Genomic DNA, 12,953 nt, shown 5'->3' with positions numbered 1-12,953 from the left:
GACAACGACAACGACCAAAGGGGGAGACGATCAAAAAATGCTGCCAACGAATTTGCAGAGGAAATCTGTCAGAGCAATTCATTAAATGGCCCAAAATATTGACGAACTATTAGCCAACGAAATACTTACGAAAAACTTTATTGATTTTACCATTTATTCGGAGCAGACGAAGTAAAAAATAAAGAAATATTTAAATTCAAGAATAAGAGCAAAACATTTTATTTGATTTTTTTAAATATACTAAACATACCGCAAAATACTAAAAATATACTAAATGTTATATTTGGTAATACTGCTTATTTTTAATGAAAGTAAAACTGTGCGGTATTGATTTCAAAATATACCAAATTAATATACCGATAAAATACTAAAAATATACCGAATGTTATATTTAATGTACTACTATACTACTACATTAAAAATATACCAAATTTTGTATATTGATATAGTAATACATTAAAAATATACCATAGAACGCAAAATATACCAGATTGTCAGCCAAATAAGTTTCACATCTTTAATCCGATCGCAACCAACATTTCGGCTGGTAACACTGATAAAGAATATATACATATACCTTATAGGCTCTGTGATGCTATAATTTCATAATATTTAGAACTACATAAAATTATATTAAATTACTCAAAGTAAAAATATTATCATTAGGCAATCGATTGATGTAAAAGTGACTTGGCAAAAAGATGTCTGGTAATCAGCTGGTAATTAAATAAATTGCAAAACATATTCAAAAATGTAGCCCCGTATATGCGACTCAAACTGGCAAAAAGAAAATGAAAGTCCAGTGTTGAGTGTTGAGTGTCGAGAGTTTAATGCCAAATATTGTGGCAACGCTGTGAAGCGTTGACAGTTCATTAATATTCCATATTTTGCGCTAATATCGCAACTAATTATGTAATTAAAATGTTAACAAGTTCGAGAGCGAGCAAAACTGATGAACTGAACTGATGAAGAAAAAGCACAGAGCGAGAATGACTAGAGCAAGGGTGTTAAGTTCATACCGTATTGTGTATTAATATTTCAAGCGTATTAAATTCCAAAAAAAAAAAACTTGTCGACAATGACGAACTTTGGCCTCAGCCTGCGCCTGAGCACGTAACGCAACATTTAATATATTTTATGGATTTTTCTACTACATTTATGTGTGTTCCGATTTACATATTTAGCTCCCTTTTGCTTTAGCGGTTGAAAGTCAGCCTGGTGAATGTAATCAAAATGTCAAATCAGGCGCAGCGAATCGCAATAAAAATAGCTGCAAACTGTGGGCCGATTATTAACGTATTGTAGTATATAAAATTGGGAAAGTCGCTGCTGCTGACAGGCAGAAAAGAATTGTTGTGCAAGAGGTGTCAGCAGCCCGTGAAATGCACAAAAAAAGTGAAAGAAAAGTGTTGAGAGCTGCTCGGCAATCCTTTCGCCTCTGTTTGCTGCTCTTCTTTTCGCTTCTCAAAACTGAAGGTTTTGATCTCTTGGCCCCATTTTCATGCAAATCGAAAAAAGTATTGCGGCTTCAGCTAATCCTTCTTCTTCTTCGCATTGAGTCTCATTAGCATTCCGTAAAAACAAGAAACGAAAAAGGAAAAAACAAAACGAAATATGTGCGGCTGGGAAATGACATTACGCATACGCCGCATCTAACCGTAGATTTGTTTTTCGCTTTTTGTTCTTCGTGCTGGTGTTTTGCTTTCATTTTGTCCGCATTTCCATTTGGATTTTTGCATAAGATTTTGCTGTCGAGTTTTGCTTAAGAGGCAAAATGAGAAACCGAGTGAAAAAATGATTTCGATTGAGCGACGGCTGCTGCTTTAGCTTTAGCTTTGGCTTTGGCTTTGGCTTCAGCTGCTGCTGTTGGTTTGGATTTTCTTTCTCGGCTGTGGCTTTAACATTTTAGTCACGTTTCATAGACACAACTGATTGGCAGGGGGCGGCTAAGGGGGGGCGAATTTCTATATGTACTATAGGCGTAACCAACATGGCGCAGCGAGAGAAAGAGGAGAGCAGGGGAAGAGAGGGTGAAGAGGGAAGCTGGCAGCTGGCAGCACAAGTGCTTTTTGGCCAACTTGCAGCAACACACAGAAAAAAAAAACGTTGAAGCTGATTTTTTTGCGATGATGTCGAATGAATTTTTCACAGTCCGCAGCGAGAGGCAACTGAGCAAAAAGTTGTTGTTGTTGTTGTTGCTATTGTATATTTATATTGTTTTGGCCAGGCAGCTGCTGCTGCTGTTGCTGCTTCTGCTGTTGCTGTGGTTGTGGCTGTGGCTGTGGCTGCTATCGTCCATCCATGGTTGCCCCTTGCTCGTTGTTGTTGTTGTTGTTTGCCTCCTCTTTGTTTTCGTATTGTTTTTTTGTTGCTGTTTTGGGCTGGCCTTTTGGGTGTTGCCCAGCCCAGCCCAGCGAGCCATGAAGAAGCTGCTGTTGCCGTTGCCGTTGCCGTTGCTGTTGCTGTTGCATTATAAATGCAGTTAGGTCTGGGAGTCAGAGTCAGAGTCAGAGTCAAAGGCAGAACCAGACTCTGACTTGGCTGCTGCTGCTGTTGCTGTTGCTGTTGCCTGGACACACAATTATTGGCCTTTGTTGAGCGCGGAAAATGTTGTGCAAAATGCTTTCTACGTGCTTCGTTCTCCTTGCCAGCGGTCAATGGCTGCGCACAGTGGCCAAAACAGATCCATGAACCTGCGATTGCGATTGCGATTGCAGCCAACAGAGACAGAGCGAGAGAAAGAGCAAGCACAAAATAAAAAAAAAATATGGCAAGCGAGACTGTGCTCATTTGTTGTTGCTGCTGTTGCTGCTGATGTTGTTGCTGTGTTGACAGTAAAGTTGCCTAGAGCTGTTGCCCTCCGAGTCGCAATCTTCGCCCTCCACATTTCCTTCATCTCAGTCTCCGTCACCGTCTCCGTCTCAGTTTGCAGTAGCGGCAATTTTTCCACATCGTTACATAAATTTCAGCGCAAAATAAATGGCCAACGGTAGCCAAAAGTGCACTCAACAATATTTAAATTGCGACACTTAAGCGGCAACAACAACTTGCAACGACGGCGGCGGCGGCGGCGTCTGCAAACAACAATTTGTCGCGTTTTAAAAACGCGCCAGAAGCAACGAAGGCAGCGACAAAGGCGACAACCGACAACCAACAACCAACAAGCAAGCCAACACTGGACATCAGCAGCAACAACTGAGAGACAGCGATGCAAATAGAAGAAGCGCAACGAATATTAAATACTCTAGCGGAAAGAGAGAGATACACAATAAGAATTGCAAAACTTAAAGCTAATTAAAGCTGGCTGAAAATGCTTTTATATAAACTCTTTGAATTTAATTTAAGATATTTACAAAAATATTATTCAGTACTGTCCATACAAGTTCTGTTATGATTGAGCCAAAAGCTTTATGTAAATACTTGCTTAAAGTTGACATAAAAGTTGCAAATTGAACTTAAAATATAAAAAAGCTCGAAGCTTTCCATCATGTGCTTTAACTAAGTACACAAGCTCTACACTTATTACTCGATACAAGCTCTGATATGATTAAGCTAAAAGCTGCATTTAAACTAAACTTAATGTAAATAGTTTATAAAAGCCAACATAAAAGTTTGCAAATTTAACTTACAATAATTGAAAAAGCTTTAGCCTTTCAAGCATGTGCTTTAACAATGCACTTAAAGTGTTATTAAGCTCTGCTACGATTAAGTGAAAAGCTGCCTGCAAACGAATTGAAAGCTGTTTAAAACTAGTTAAAGCTGCGCATTTAAATTTGCTGGGAAGCTGCTTAAATTTTTGTTGTGGCTCTTAAAATGTTTATCGAAGCTTAAGCTTTACGTTTTTTTTTGTTTGTCTTAAGGTAGCAGCTGCCGTTTAGTACAACTTTGCCCAGCGAAGACGCCCCAAAATAAAACATATATATAATAAACAACAATAAGAATAAGAATAATTTGCAGGAAGAGATGGAAGAAGCAGAGGCAGAGGTAGAGAGAGAGAGAGACAGAGACAGAGAGAAGAGACAGCCGTTTAACCTGAACTGCAAAAGCCTGATGCCCGGTCTGAGACTTTAGTGTCCGGGGCTGCGGCTGCGGCTGCTGTCGGTCTGTCTATAAACGTCTATAACCTTCATTAAAAATTGTCTGCAGCGGCACAAAATGATTGATAACATCCGTCAATTTTGACATATGCGAGGTCTGAGCGAGCGAGTCTCAGCCTCAGCCTCAGTCTTTGCCTCGTCTCGCTTCGGTTTCGGCTTCAGTTTCGGTTTTGGTTGTGCAAAAATGAGTCAATTCGTCAATCAATCAGTGTGTCAGTTGCTCATTTATAATTGAGAGAAGGCGACTTGGGGCTGGCTGTCAGTTTGTCAGCTTGTTCATTCCATCATTTGTCCATTCATTCATTTATTCGTCAGTTGGTTCACATTTTGCGACTACTGTCACTCGGGGCGTATGCGCAACGCGAAACTTGTCTTTAATAGCATTATTAATGCGCTTGCCGTTCTGCTCTGAACTTAGCCAAAGCTCGCCCTTTTTTTTTGCTGCTTTCTTTGGTCAGCATATGAGAGAAGAAGCTTCCCTCTTCCCCCCTCCCATTGACCGCAGACTCAACTCGAGACTCGACTCGACTCGACTCATTCCGGCTGCTTGAGCATATAAAGTGCAAAACTTTTTGAATGAAAATAAATTTCACACAGAGACAGACAGATGGACAGAGGTCTTTACCTGAATTGCAAAGCTAAAGCTAAAGCTAAAGCTGAGACTCAGGCTGAGGCTGAGGCTGAGACTGAGGCTGGACCACGCCCCCGCCTATACATACAATATATATGTATGTACTATATATGTTATATTGGCTTCGGTCACAGCCTTAAATATGCCCCGTGGGCGCAACAACTTCTCTGCTTTGCCTCTTCTCTTTTATTCTGAGTGTGTGTGTGTGTGTCTGTTTTTTTCTCATTTTATATTTTGGCCAAAGCAACGAGCGCTTCCTTTAGCCCATTGACTGATTGACTAAAGTAGGGAGTGGAATGCGAACGAACGAACGAAAGAGAGTGAGAAAGAGAGGGCAAGAGAGAGGGAGAGAGAGAGAGGAGCTGGCAGACTGAGTGACTGTGAACTATGGTCGGGCGAGTGGTAGCAAACCCTCGGGCCAAGCTTGGCGTCTATCATTATACGGTTGCAGTTTATCGGGGTGTGCGCCACGCCCACAACACACACACACACACACACACACACACAGCCCCAACTAGCCGCAGGGTGGATTGAAGAAGCAGCAGCAACAACAACAAGAGCTTCAACATTAACTTCAACTTCAAAACTTGATTCATTCACAATTCAAAGTTATTCACTTGTGCGCAAATATGCCACTCAGTCGGACACTCAATTTGAAAAAGGTGCAAATGAGTGTGAGGGGGCAGCCACCCCCTCTCTCTCTCTCTCTCTCTCTCTGTGTGTGTTTGGCAAATTTATTCAAGTTCTGCAGAGGTGTAAATTCCCAACGCACACATGCAAAATTTCAGTGTGACTCTTTGTGCATTTGTAAATTTTGTGCATTTCTAAATTGAGGTGTGTGTGTGTGTGCGTACAGTGCACGTCAAATGTTTGCGCCCAGACAAGAATTGCTCATTTGCTCAGCTTGTGTGTGTGTGTGTATGTGTGTGTGTGTGTGTGTGTGTGTGTGTGTGTGTGTGTGTGTGCAAGCTTAATGAGCGCCGAAATGCTCGCCCTCTTCCGTCCGCCTCTTAAATCCCTCTTGCCACATCACACCACCTTGAGGGCCATGGCAAGGTGCTAATTTGCGCCTCAAAGGATTTTGGCGCTACACTGAAAGAGAGACAGAGCGAGAGCAAGAGAGAGAGAGAGAGAGAAAGTCCACAGTCCACTTAATAACAAAGGCCAACAAAACAGCAATTCTCATTGCATCGCAACAAATTTAAAGTGCTGCCAATGCAGACCAAAATCAATTACTGAATTAAATGCCATTAAATCGAGCGATGTCAAAAACTATGATCAGTATTTCAATTTCTTTAGCAAGCGATTCTAAAACTAGTAAAAATTAAATATTTTTTTTGACTTTAGTTAAGCTTCTCACAATTCTAGTTTTACTAAGTTTATTTGCTGTTAATTCACAGGCATTTCATTTAATAATAACAAACAGCTGCAGTAAAAACAAAAGTAAGAAGAATAATACAAAAAAATAAAAGAAATGTTCTTATGAAAAATTCCATTAACATACGAAAATTCTTCTAGTTAAAAATTCAATGTTATTATAATCACAACTAAACCATAAGAATCAATAAATACCAAATATGGCCTTCGGTATTTCTTAGTAATTTTGCAGTATATTAATTTAGTATATTTCCGCTCCGCTCAAATTTTAAAAGCTTCTACAATAACTACAGTATTTATTATTACTCACTTAAGGCAAAAAATGACTTCTGCCATTGGGTTTTACTTGCTTCGGCTGACAGTCTGGCATATTCTGTGTAATCTGTGGTATATTTTAAATGTACCACAATATCGATGTACCAAATATATAGCCTTCGATATTGTTTAGTATTTTGTGGTTTATTTTCTACAAAAATGTTCTTTTACTTATTTTGATAACCATTCTAAATGCTTTCATATTTATGAATACAACTTAGTTTGTTTGTCAAGCAAATGCAAAGCAACAAAGCAGGCAGCAACAATTAATTAAGCATCGCTTTAAAGCAGTTGCTTCAATTTAAATTCAAGTTAATATACAAATTCGTATCTCGCAATTAAATATTAAATATTTATTTTCTCTCTCACTCTCTCCCTCTCGTTGCTTTGCAGGTCGCAGCGAGCCGCCGGTCGGCGTCGGCGATCCTTGTGCTGGCTGCAATAAGCCCATATTGGACAAATTTCTGCTGAATGTCCTGGAGCGAGCCTGGCACGCGTCCTGCGTGAGATGCTGCGAATGCCTGCAGCCACTGACAGACAAATGCTTCAGCCGCGAATCGAAACTTTATTGCCGCAACGATTTCTTCAGGTGAGTACAATTAAAAAAAAAAAAGAAAATAAATCTGGCCGTTCGAATCAATGATGCTTGAACAAATCAATCAGCAAAGCAAAGGCAGTGTGCAATTAAGCCAAGAATAAAAGCCAAGTGCCAAGTGCAGGATGTTTTGTCCCTTTGTTGCTGCTGCCATAGAAAATCTTCTAATTGAAAAATACAAAAAAATAAACGTAGTGAAGAAAAAACACAGCGAAATCAATTAACATGCAAAACACCTGCACAAATCAAATGAATTCAAATGCAGCTGCCAACTGCCAACTGAAATGATGCTGACAATGGCCACCAAATGGATCTCTCTCACTCTCACTCACACTCACACTCTTTCTCGTATCTCGACTCTCTTCTGTCTGCTGCCAATCAACAACAACAATAGCCTCAAGTGGCAGTCAACAGTCGAGATTCTGATTCTGATTTGTCTGCCCTTTTGAGTATTCAATTCCCTACATTGCATTGCATTCACATATGAGTTCAGATCTCGACATCGAAAGGCTTCACCTCATCATTCATTCAATTTGGCACAGCGGCTTTTATTCTATCTCGAAGCACAGCAAAGATTTTATACAAATAGAATTTTAGTTAAATAAGTTTGAGAAGTTGCTGAGCCAAGTTACAAGTTTTGCGCTTAGAAAGTGCTTTATTTATATATGATTTTTGTTTTTTAGCGTAAGTCAAAAGTTTAAAGTTTTCTTGCCAATATTTCACAAATTTTGTTTTATAAAATATTCAAAAAGATAATAACAATTAACGCTTAAGAAACTTAAGTCTTTGATGCGTTAACTGCCATTATTTTTAAGTATTGTTTAAGAATATTTTTAAATATGTAATTTCTTCACTTCTTGGATTTAAATTTGAATGCTTTTCTGCAAATTTATCATTATGTAAATGAACATCTTTTTGATAATTACCACAGTTGACTAGAATACAAAATAAATTAAATTTTATAAGCAGAGAATCTTTTTCAAACTTTTTACTAACAATTTCTTCCCCTTAAATATATTTTTAAATGTATAATCATTTCTCTTTATATATATATATAAATAAGAAATGCAAATGACATTTTCTCTGAAGTATATTGACTTGCATTTTGTTTTTGATGTAGTTTGATTATTACGCAGTTTTTTTATGAAGGTATTAAAACCGTTTAAGGATGTTGCATTCAGATAACTGTTGCTTCTTGAACAGAACTTAAGAAGAGACTCTGACTCTAAAAAGGATTGTATCGATCTATCGATAGTTATTGACAGCGTGCTCCGATAAAAAATATTAGGGTCATATTTATATTTTTCTTTATATAGTTTTGCCTTATATTTTTTTCATTCTTTTACAATTATCTCTTTATGAATGTAGTTCTTTTCATTTCTGGCTTTGACTGCATTTTATAATTCTTATATTCCTATATTCTTTATATGCTATTTCTATAACTACTCCAATAAAATTCTTGATCTTTACAGACGTTATGGCACCAAATGCAGCGGCTGTGGTCAGGGCATCGCACCCTCGGATCTGGTGCGGAAGCCAAGGGATAAGGTGTTCCATTTGAACTGCTTCACATGCTGCATTTGCCGCAAGCAGCTGAGCACCGGCGAGCAGCTGTACGTGCTGGATGACAATAAGTTTATCTGCAAGGACGACTATCTGCTGGGCAAGGCGCCATCCTGCGGCCACAATTCGCTGAGCGGTAAGTGCGAATGTTGGGTTCATAAATCTCATTCAATCTCTTTTTGGGCTAATAGATGGGGGAACAGCAACAACAGCAATTGTCTTTTGTTTTTTGGTTGGCAGTGCTCTCTAATGCTATCAGCAATAAATACAAAATTGCGTATACGACGCGTTGCACACGCAACAACAACAACAACAACCAGATAGATAAATGGAGGATGGCGTTGACGCTTTGGGTATATTTAGGCGCAATTTGCCAGCGCATTTTGTTGTTGGCAAATATTTTAATTTTTGGTGGCTACACGCGTTCGTTGTTCGTTGTTCGCTGTTCGCGTTTGTTTGTTTGCACTAATTGTTTATAGTTTAATATAGAAATATTTGCCATTCAAATTATCGTGGGAATAACTTTGTCGCCTGTTGTTCTAATTCTTGATATTAGTGCAGATTGTTGTCGCCGTTGCTGTTGTTGTTGTTGCTGTTGCATTGATGATTTTGTTGTATCATCAGGGCACTTTTTGCTATTCTTCTTCCTATTTTTTTGTTACTCTTTGCTGTCGTAATCTGGCAACCCTGGCAAACATTTCAAAGCTAAATGCTTGGCAAATATTTACATAAAACGCAAAGCGGCGCATAAATAAAGCAAAGTCATGCATAAGATAACAACATCCAACACTCGCACACACATACAAACACACACTTGAAATCAAAGTACAGCCAGCGGCTAAGCGCATAAATTTGCTTTAATGCATTGCTCGTATTTATGATTAATGCGCTGCGATAACAAACCGACATTTTACAACATTGCCAGCTAATTAAAGCAAAGCTAACATCAATTTATCATTACTATGCAACACTTGAGAGAACTTATGTTTTAATTCTTTTTTATGTTCAGTTAAAGTTTTAACAAAGAGTTAATGTAAATTGTAATTCTTTTTTTAAGTCAAGTAGTTCGCATATTTTACAACACTGTCAGATATTATTTCCCAATAATTTCTATGCAACACTTAAATAACTTTAATTTTGTTAGGTTCAAGATACAATAAAGAATTAACTTAAGTTCAGTATTTTCTTTTTATTTTATTTTAAAGTCAAGTATTTAGATTGTTTTACAATACTGCCAGACATAATTCCTCTCATAAAACACTTTAAGAACTTTAGTTTTAATTCTTTTTTCAAAGCAAAGATCAATTTTCAATATAGAATTCAGTACTTCAGATATTTTACAACCTTGTCACATATTATTTCTCAATCATTACTTAAAGAACTTTCATTTTGTATACTTTTTCACTGAGTTACGTTATTTCGACAACGAATTAGCGTAAATTCAGTATTTCAAGTCAAGTACTTTGCATATTTTACAACACTGACAGTCACCATTGCACTAATGCAACTCTTTAATCCGTAATTAACGCATTCGAAAGCAGCTGCCAACTGCATTTAAAGCCTCAACCTAAAGTAAGTTGGCAGTCCCATGCAGCAGCTTAAAGACTTTGCCTTTAAAGTTTGCAGTGCTGAGCAGAGCAGCCACATAATTATGGGGGCCAATTAAAGCTTTAAGTACTCCACACACACAGAGAGAGAGAGAGAGAGAGAGAGAGTGTGAGAGAGAAAGAGGGCGAAGGGAGGATGCTGCTGTTGCTGTCACACGCAGCAACGCCTCGAATTTACTTCGTGGCTGGCAGCGCAAATAATATTTTCATTTTCATCAACTTTGTTTTTGCGTTCTGCAATAATTTTAAATTTTACACCATAACGTGTCGTGTTCTTGTTCTTGTTGTTTTTGTTGTTGTTGGTCGTCTCTGCTTCTTGTTCTCGTTCTTGTTGTGGTTGTTGTTCATGTTGTGTGGTTGCTGTTGTGGTTGCTGTTGTTCTTGTTTGCGAAATATTTTCGTAGCATACTTAGCGGCGTTAAATATTTCAACGCTGCCATTTTTGTGTTGTGTCGCTGCCTCGCATAAGAGGGGAAAGCAGCGCTGAGAGCGAACGCCGAGCGGCGAGCAGCGAGCCGAAGGAGTTGCTGTTGTTGTTGCTGCTGCTGCTGCTGCTGCTGCTGGAGAGCGACAAAGTCAAAAAGCAGCGTGCTCCACGCAGCTGCGCAATTCAGTTTGGGCTGCTCACACACACACACACGCACACTCTGCTGGCGTCTGCGCAGCGACGTCGCTGCCATCGTCGACGTCGACGTACAACAAAAAGGACGAAAAAAAAACACATTCGCCTTTTGCTTCAGCCACAAAATGGCTGCGTTTGGCATGCTTCATTTTTCTGCCCCAAAATGTAGGCAAGCATTTTTTGTACTCAATTTTACACACACACACACACAGCAATTAAACAACATTAAGCAGCTGTGACTTGGTTTTATTTTTTGGTGCAAATTCTTCATGAAATCTCACTTTTTTGGCGTTGTTGTATTGTACTTTCGGGCAGCGACGGCGACTTCGCAGCTGCTTCGCTGCGCTGCGCTGCGCTGCTATTGCAACGCGAGCAGCGACACTGGCAGCGACGTCGACGGCGACGCCGGCGTCGTGGGAGCCGAGGCGCAGGTCATTAATGTTTTGATTTTAATTGCGTTAATTACGTGCAACGGATTTTTCACTTAGCGCGCCTCAGCGGCAAAAATTCGCCACCAACAACAACGACAACAAAAAAAGAAACGTGCAACGTGCGTGTGCGATGCGTGTGAAGGCCGTCGGGAAAACTTGTAGAAAATTGCGTATACGCCAAGAAAGCCGCCGGCAAACAAGAAGAAAAAAAAACGAAAATCGCGTGGGCAAACAGCAAAAATAAAACGTACAGAAAAATAGAATATGAATAATCGAAACACTGGCATAACAAATATGATGAAATGAAAAACAGACGCCGCATTGCACGCGTTAATTTATGGCTTGTCATATAAATTAAACTGTTTGCGGGGTGATAAACAACAATAATAACAACAACAACAATAATAACAACAAAGCGAACATGAAGAATGACAATAAATATGGCAACAATAAAAATAAATGAATGCCACGCAAAAGAGACAGCGACACAAATAGAGCGTAAGTCAATGAGGGAAAGAGAGTGAGAGCGAACAAGACAAAGAGTGTGAGAGAGAGAGGGAGAGAGATAGTGAGTGAGAGACATAATAAATCATGCAACAAGATAAAGACAATAAACCAAATGTAAAACTTGAGGAATACAATCAAGAAATAGGTTCAAGAGCTGTTTTGTTACATAAACTGAGAGAGACAGCAAAAGAGAGTGTGGAGGACAGAGTAAAAGAGTTAGAGAGAGAGAGAGAGCGAAAGAGAGAGATAGAGAGAGAATGGATAGGTGTCAAGACTGATGAGCAACTGTCTCGATAGTTCACAAAGTTTTGCGCGCTGCAACATTTATGACAATCAATGTGCGAAAAGCTGCCAAAAGCGCATTAAAGCTCACAGTGCAAGCATAGAAAAGGAATGAAAAAGAGTTTAAGAAAGAGAGTGAAAGTGTGAGAAAGAGAGAGAAAGAGAAAGAGAGTGAGTGTCATAAGAAAAGAAAATATCTACAACTATTATAAGTAAATTTTTAGTCAGAACATTAAAGCTCATGGAATTAATTTAGTACACAAATAATACATTTTAGTTCTCAACAAACTGAAATTAAAGCTAAAGGCTCACAGGATTATTTTACAAAAAAGAAGAATCTGTCTTAATTATTTTAATCCATATTTGAAGAAAGCTAAATCTAATGCCAAAATCACACAGAGTTAATTTCCCATCAAAATCATTTTTATTGATAGTCAGTCAATGATATAAAGAGCAATTAATAACATTTGCAAGTTCAAAAGATTTAAAAATTGTAAATTTAATTTACATATTAAATTTCTTAAAGCACTTTTATGCCATTTTAATAACGATTGAGTTGTCACATTTGCATGCTTAGCTTATTGACAAAATGCACATTAAGTGTCTTTATTGCTTTAATCGCTTAAACATAAAGTCAACAGATTGTTCTTAAAGCAGTTTGCAGCCACTTAATTGCCCCATACACACACACACACTCACACACACACACACATACTTCGACAGGCGCAATTTGAAGTGTTGCTAATATTTTTTGGCCAGTAAACTTAGCTGTAAGCACTTTTATTTTGCTGCTTTGTTTGACTTTGGCTGCAACATTAAAATGCCAAAATGGCACACACTTAGACACACACACACACACACACACACATTCACACTCATACTAACACTCATACAAAGTTATAGCAAATTGTAATGACCCTTAAATG

General features: G+C 38.5%; 1 protein-coding gene across 3 annotated transcripts in view; it reads left to right on the top strand.

Moving 5' to 3' along the window:
* The window catches only part of LOC133849271 (LIM/homeobox protein Lhx5), a 71,336-nt gene that overhangs the window by 16,782 nt on the left and 41,601 nt on the right, over positions 1-12,953 (top strand). For all 3 annotated transcript variants that reach the window (XM_062285219.1, XM_062285220.1, XM_062285221.1), the window contains exons 2-3: positions 6,814-7,009; positions 8,488-8,714. In XM_062285219.1, coding sequence (XP_062141203.1) covers positions 6,814-7,009; positions 8,488-8,714 — 423 coding nt within the window. The remainder of the gene's footprint in view (positions 1-6,813; positions 7,010-8,487; positions 8,715-12,953) is intronic.

The sequence above is a fragment of the Drosophila sulfurigaster genome, chromosome X (assembly GCF_023558435.1).
Source record: "Drosophila sulfurigaster albostrigata strain 15112-1811.04 chromosome X, ASM2355843v2, whole genome shotgun sequence".
NCBI classification, from domain to species: domain Eukaryota; kingdom Metazoa; phylum Arthropoda; class Insecta; order Diptera; family Drosophilidae; genus Drosophila; species Drosophila sulfurigaster.
This window is presented reverse-complemented; position numbering and strand designations above follow the sequence as displayed.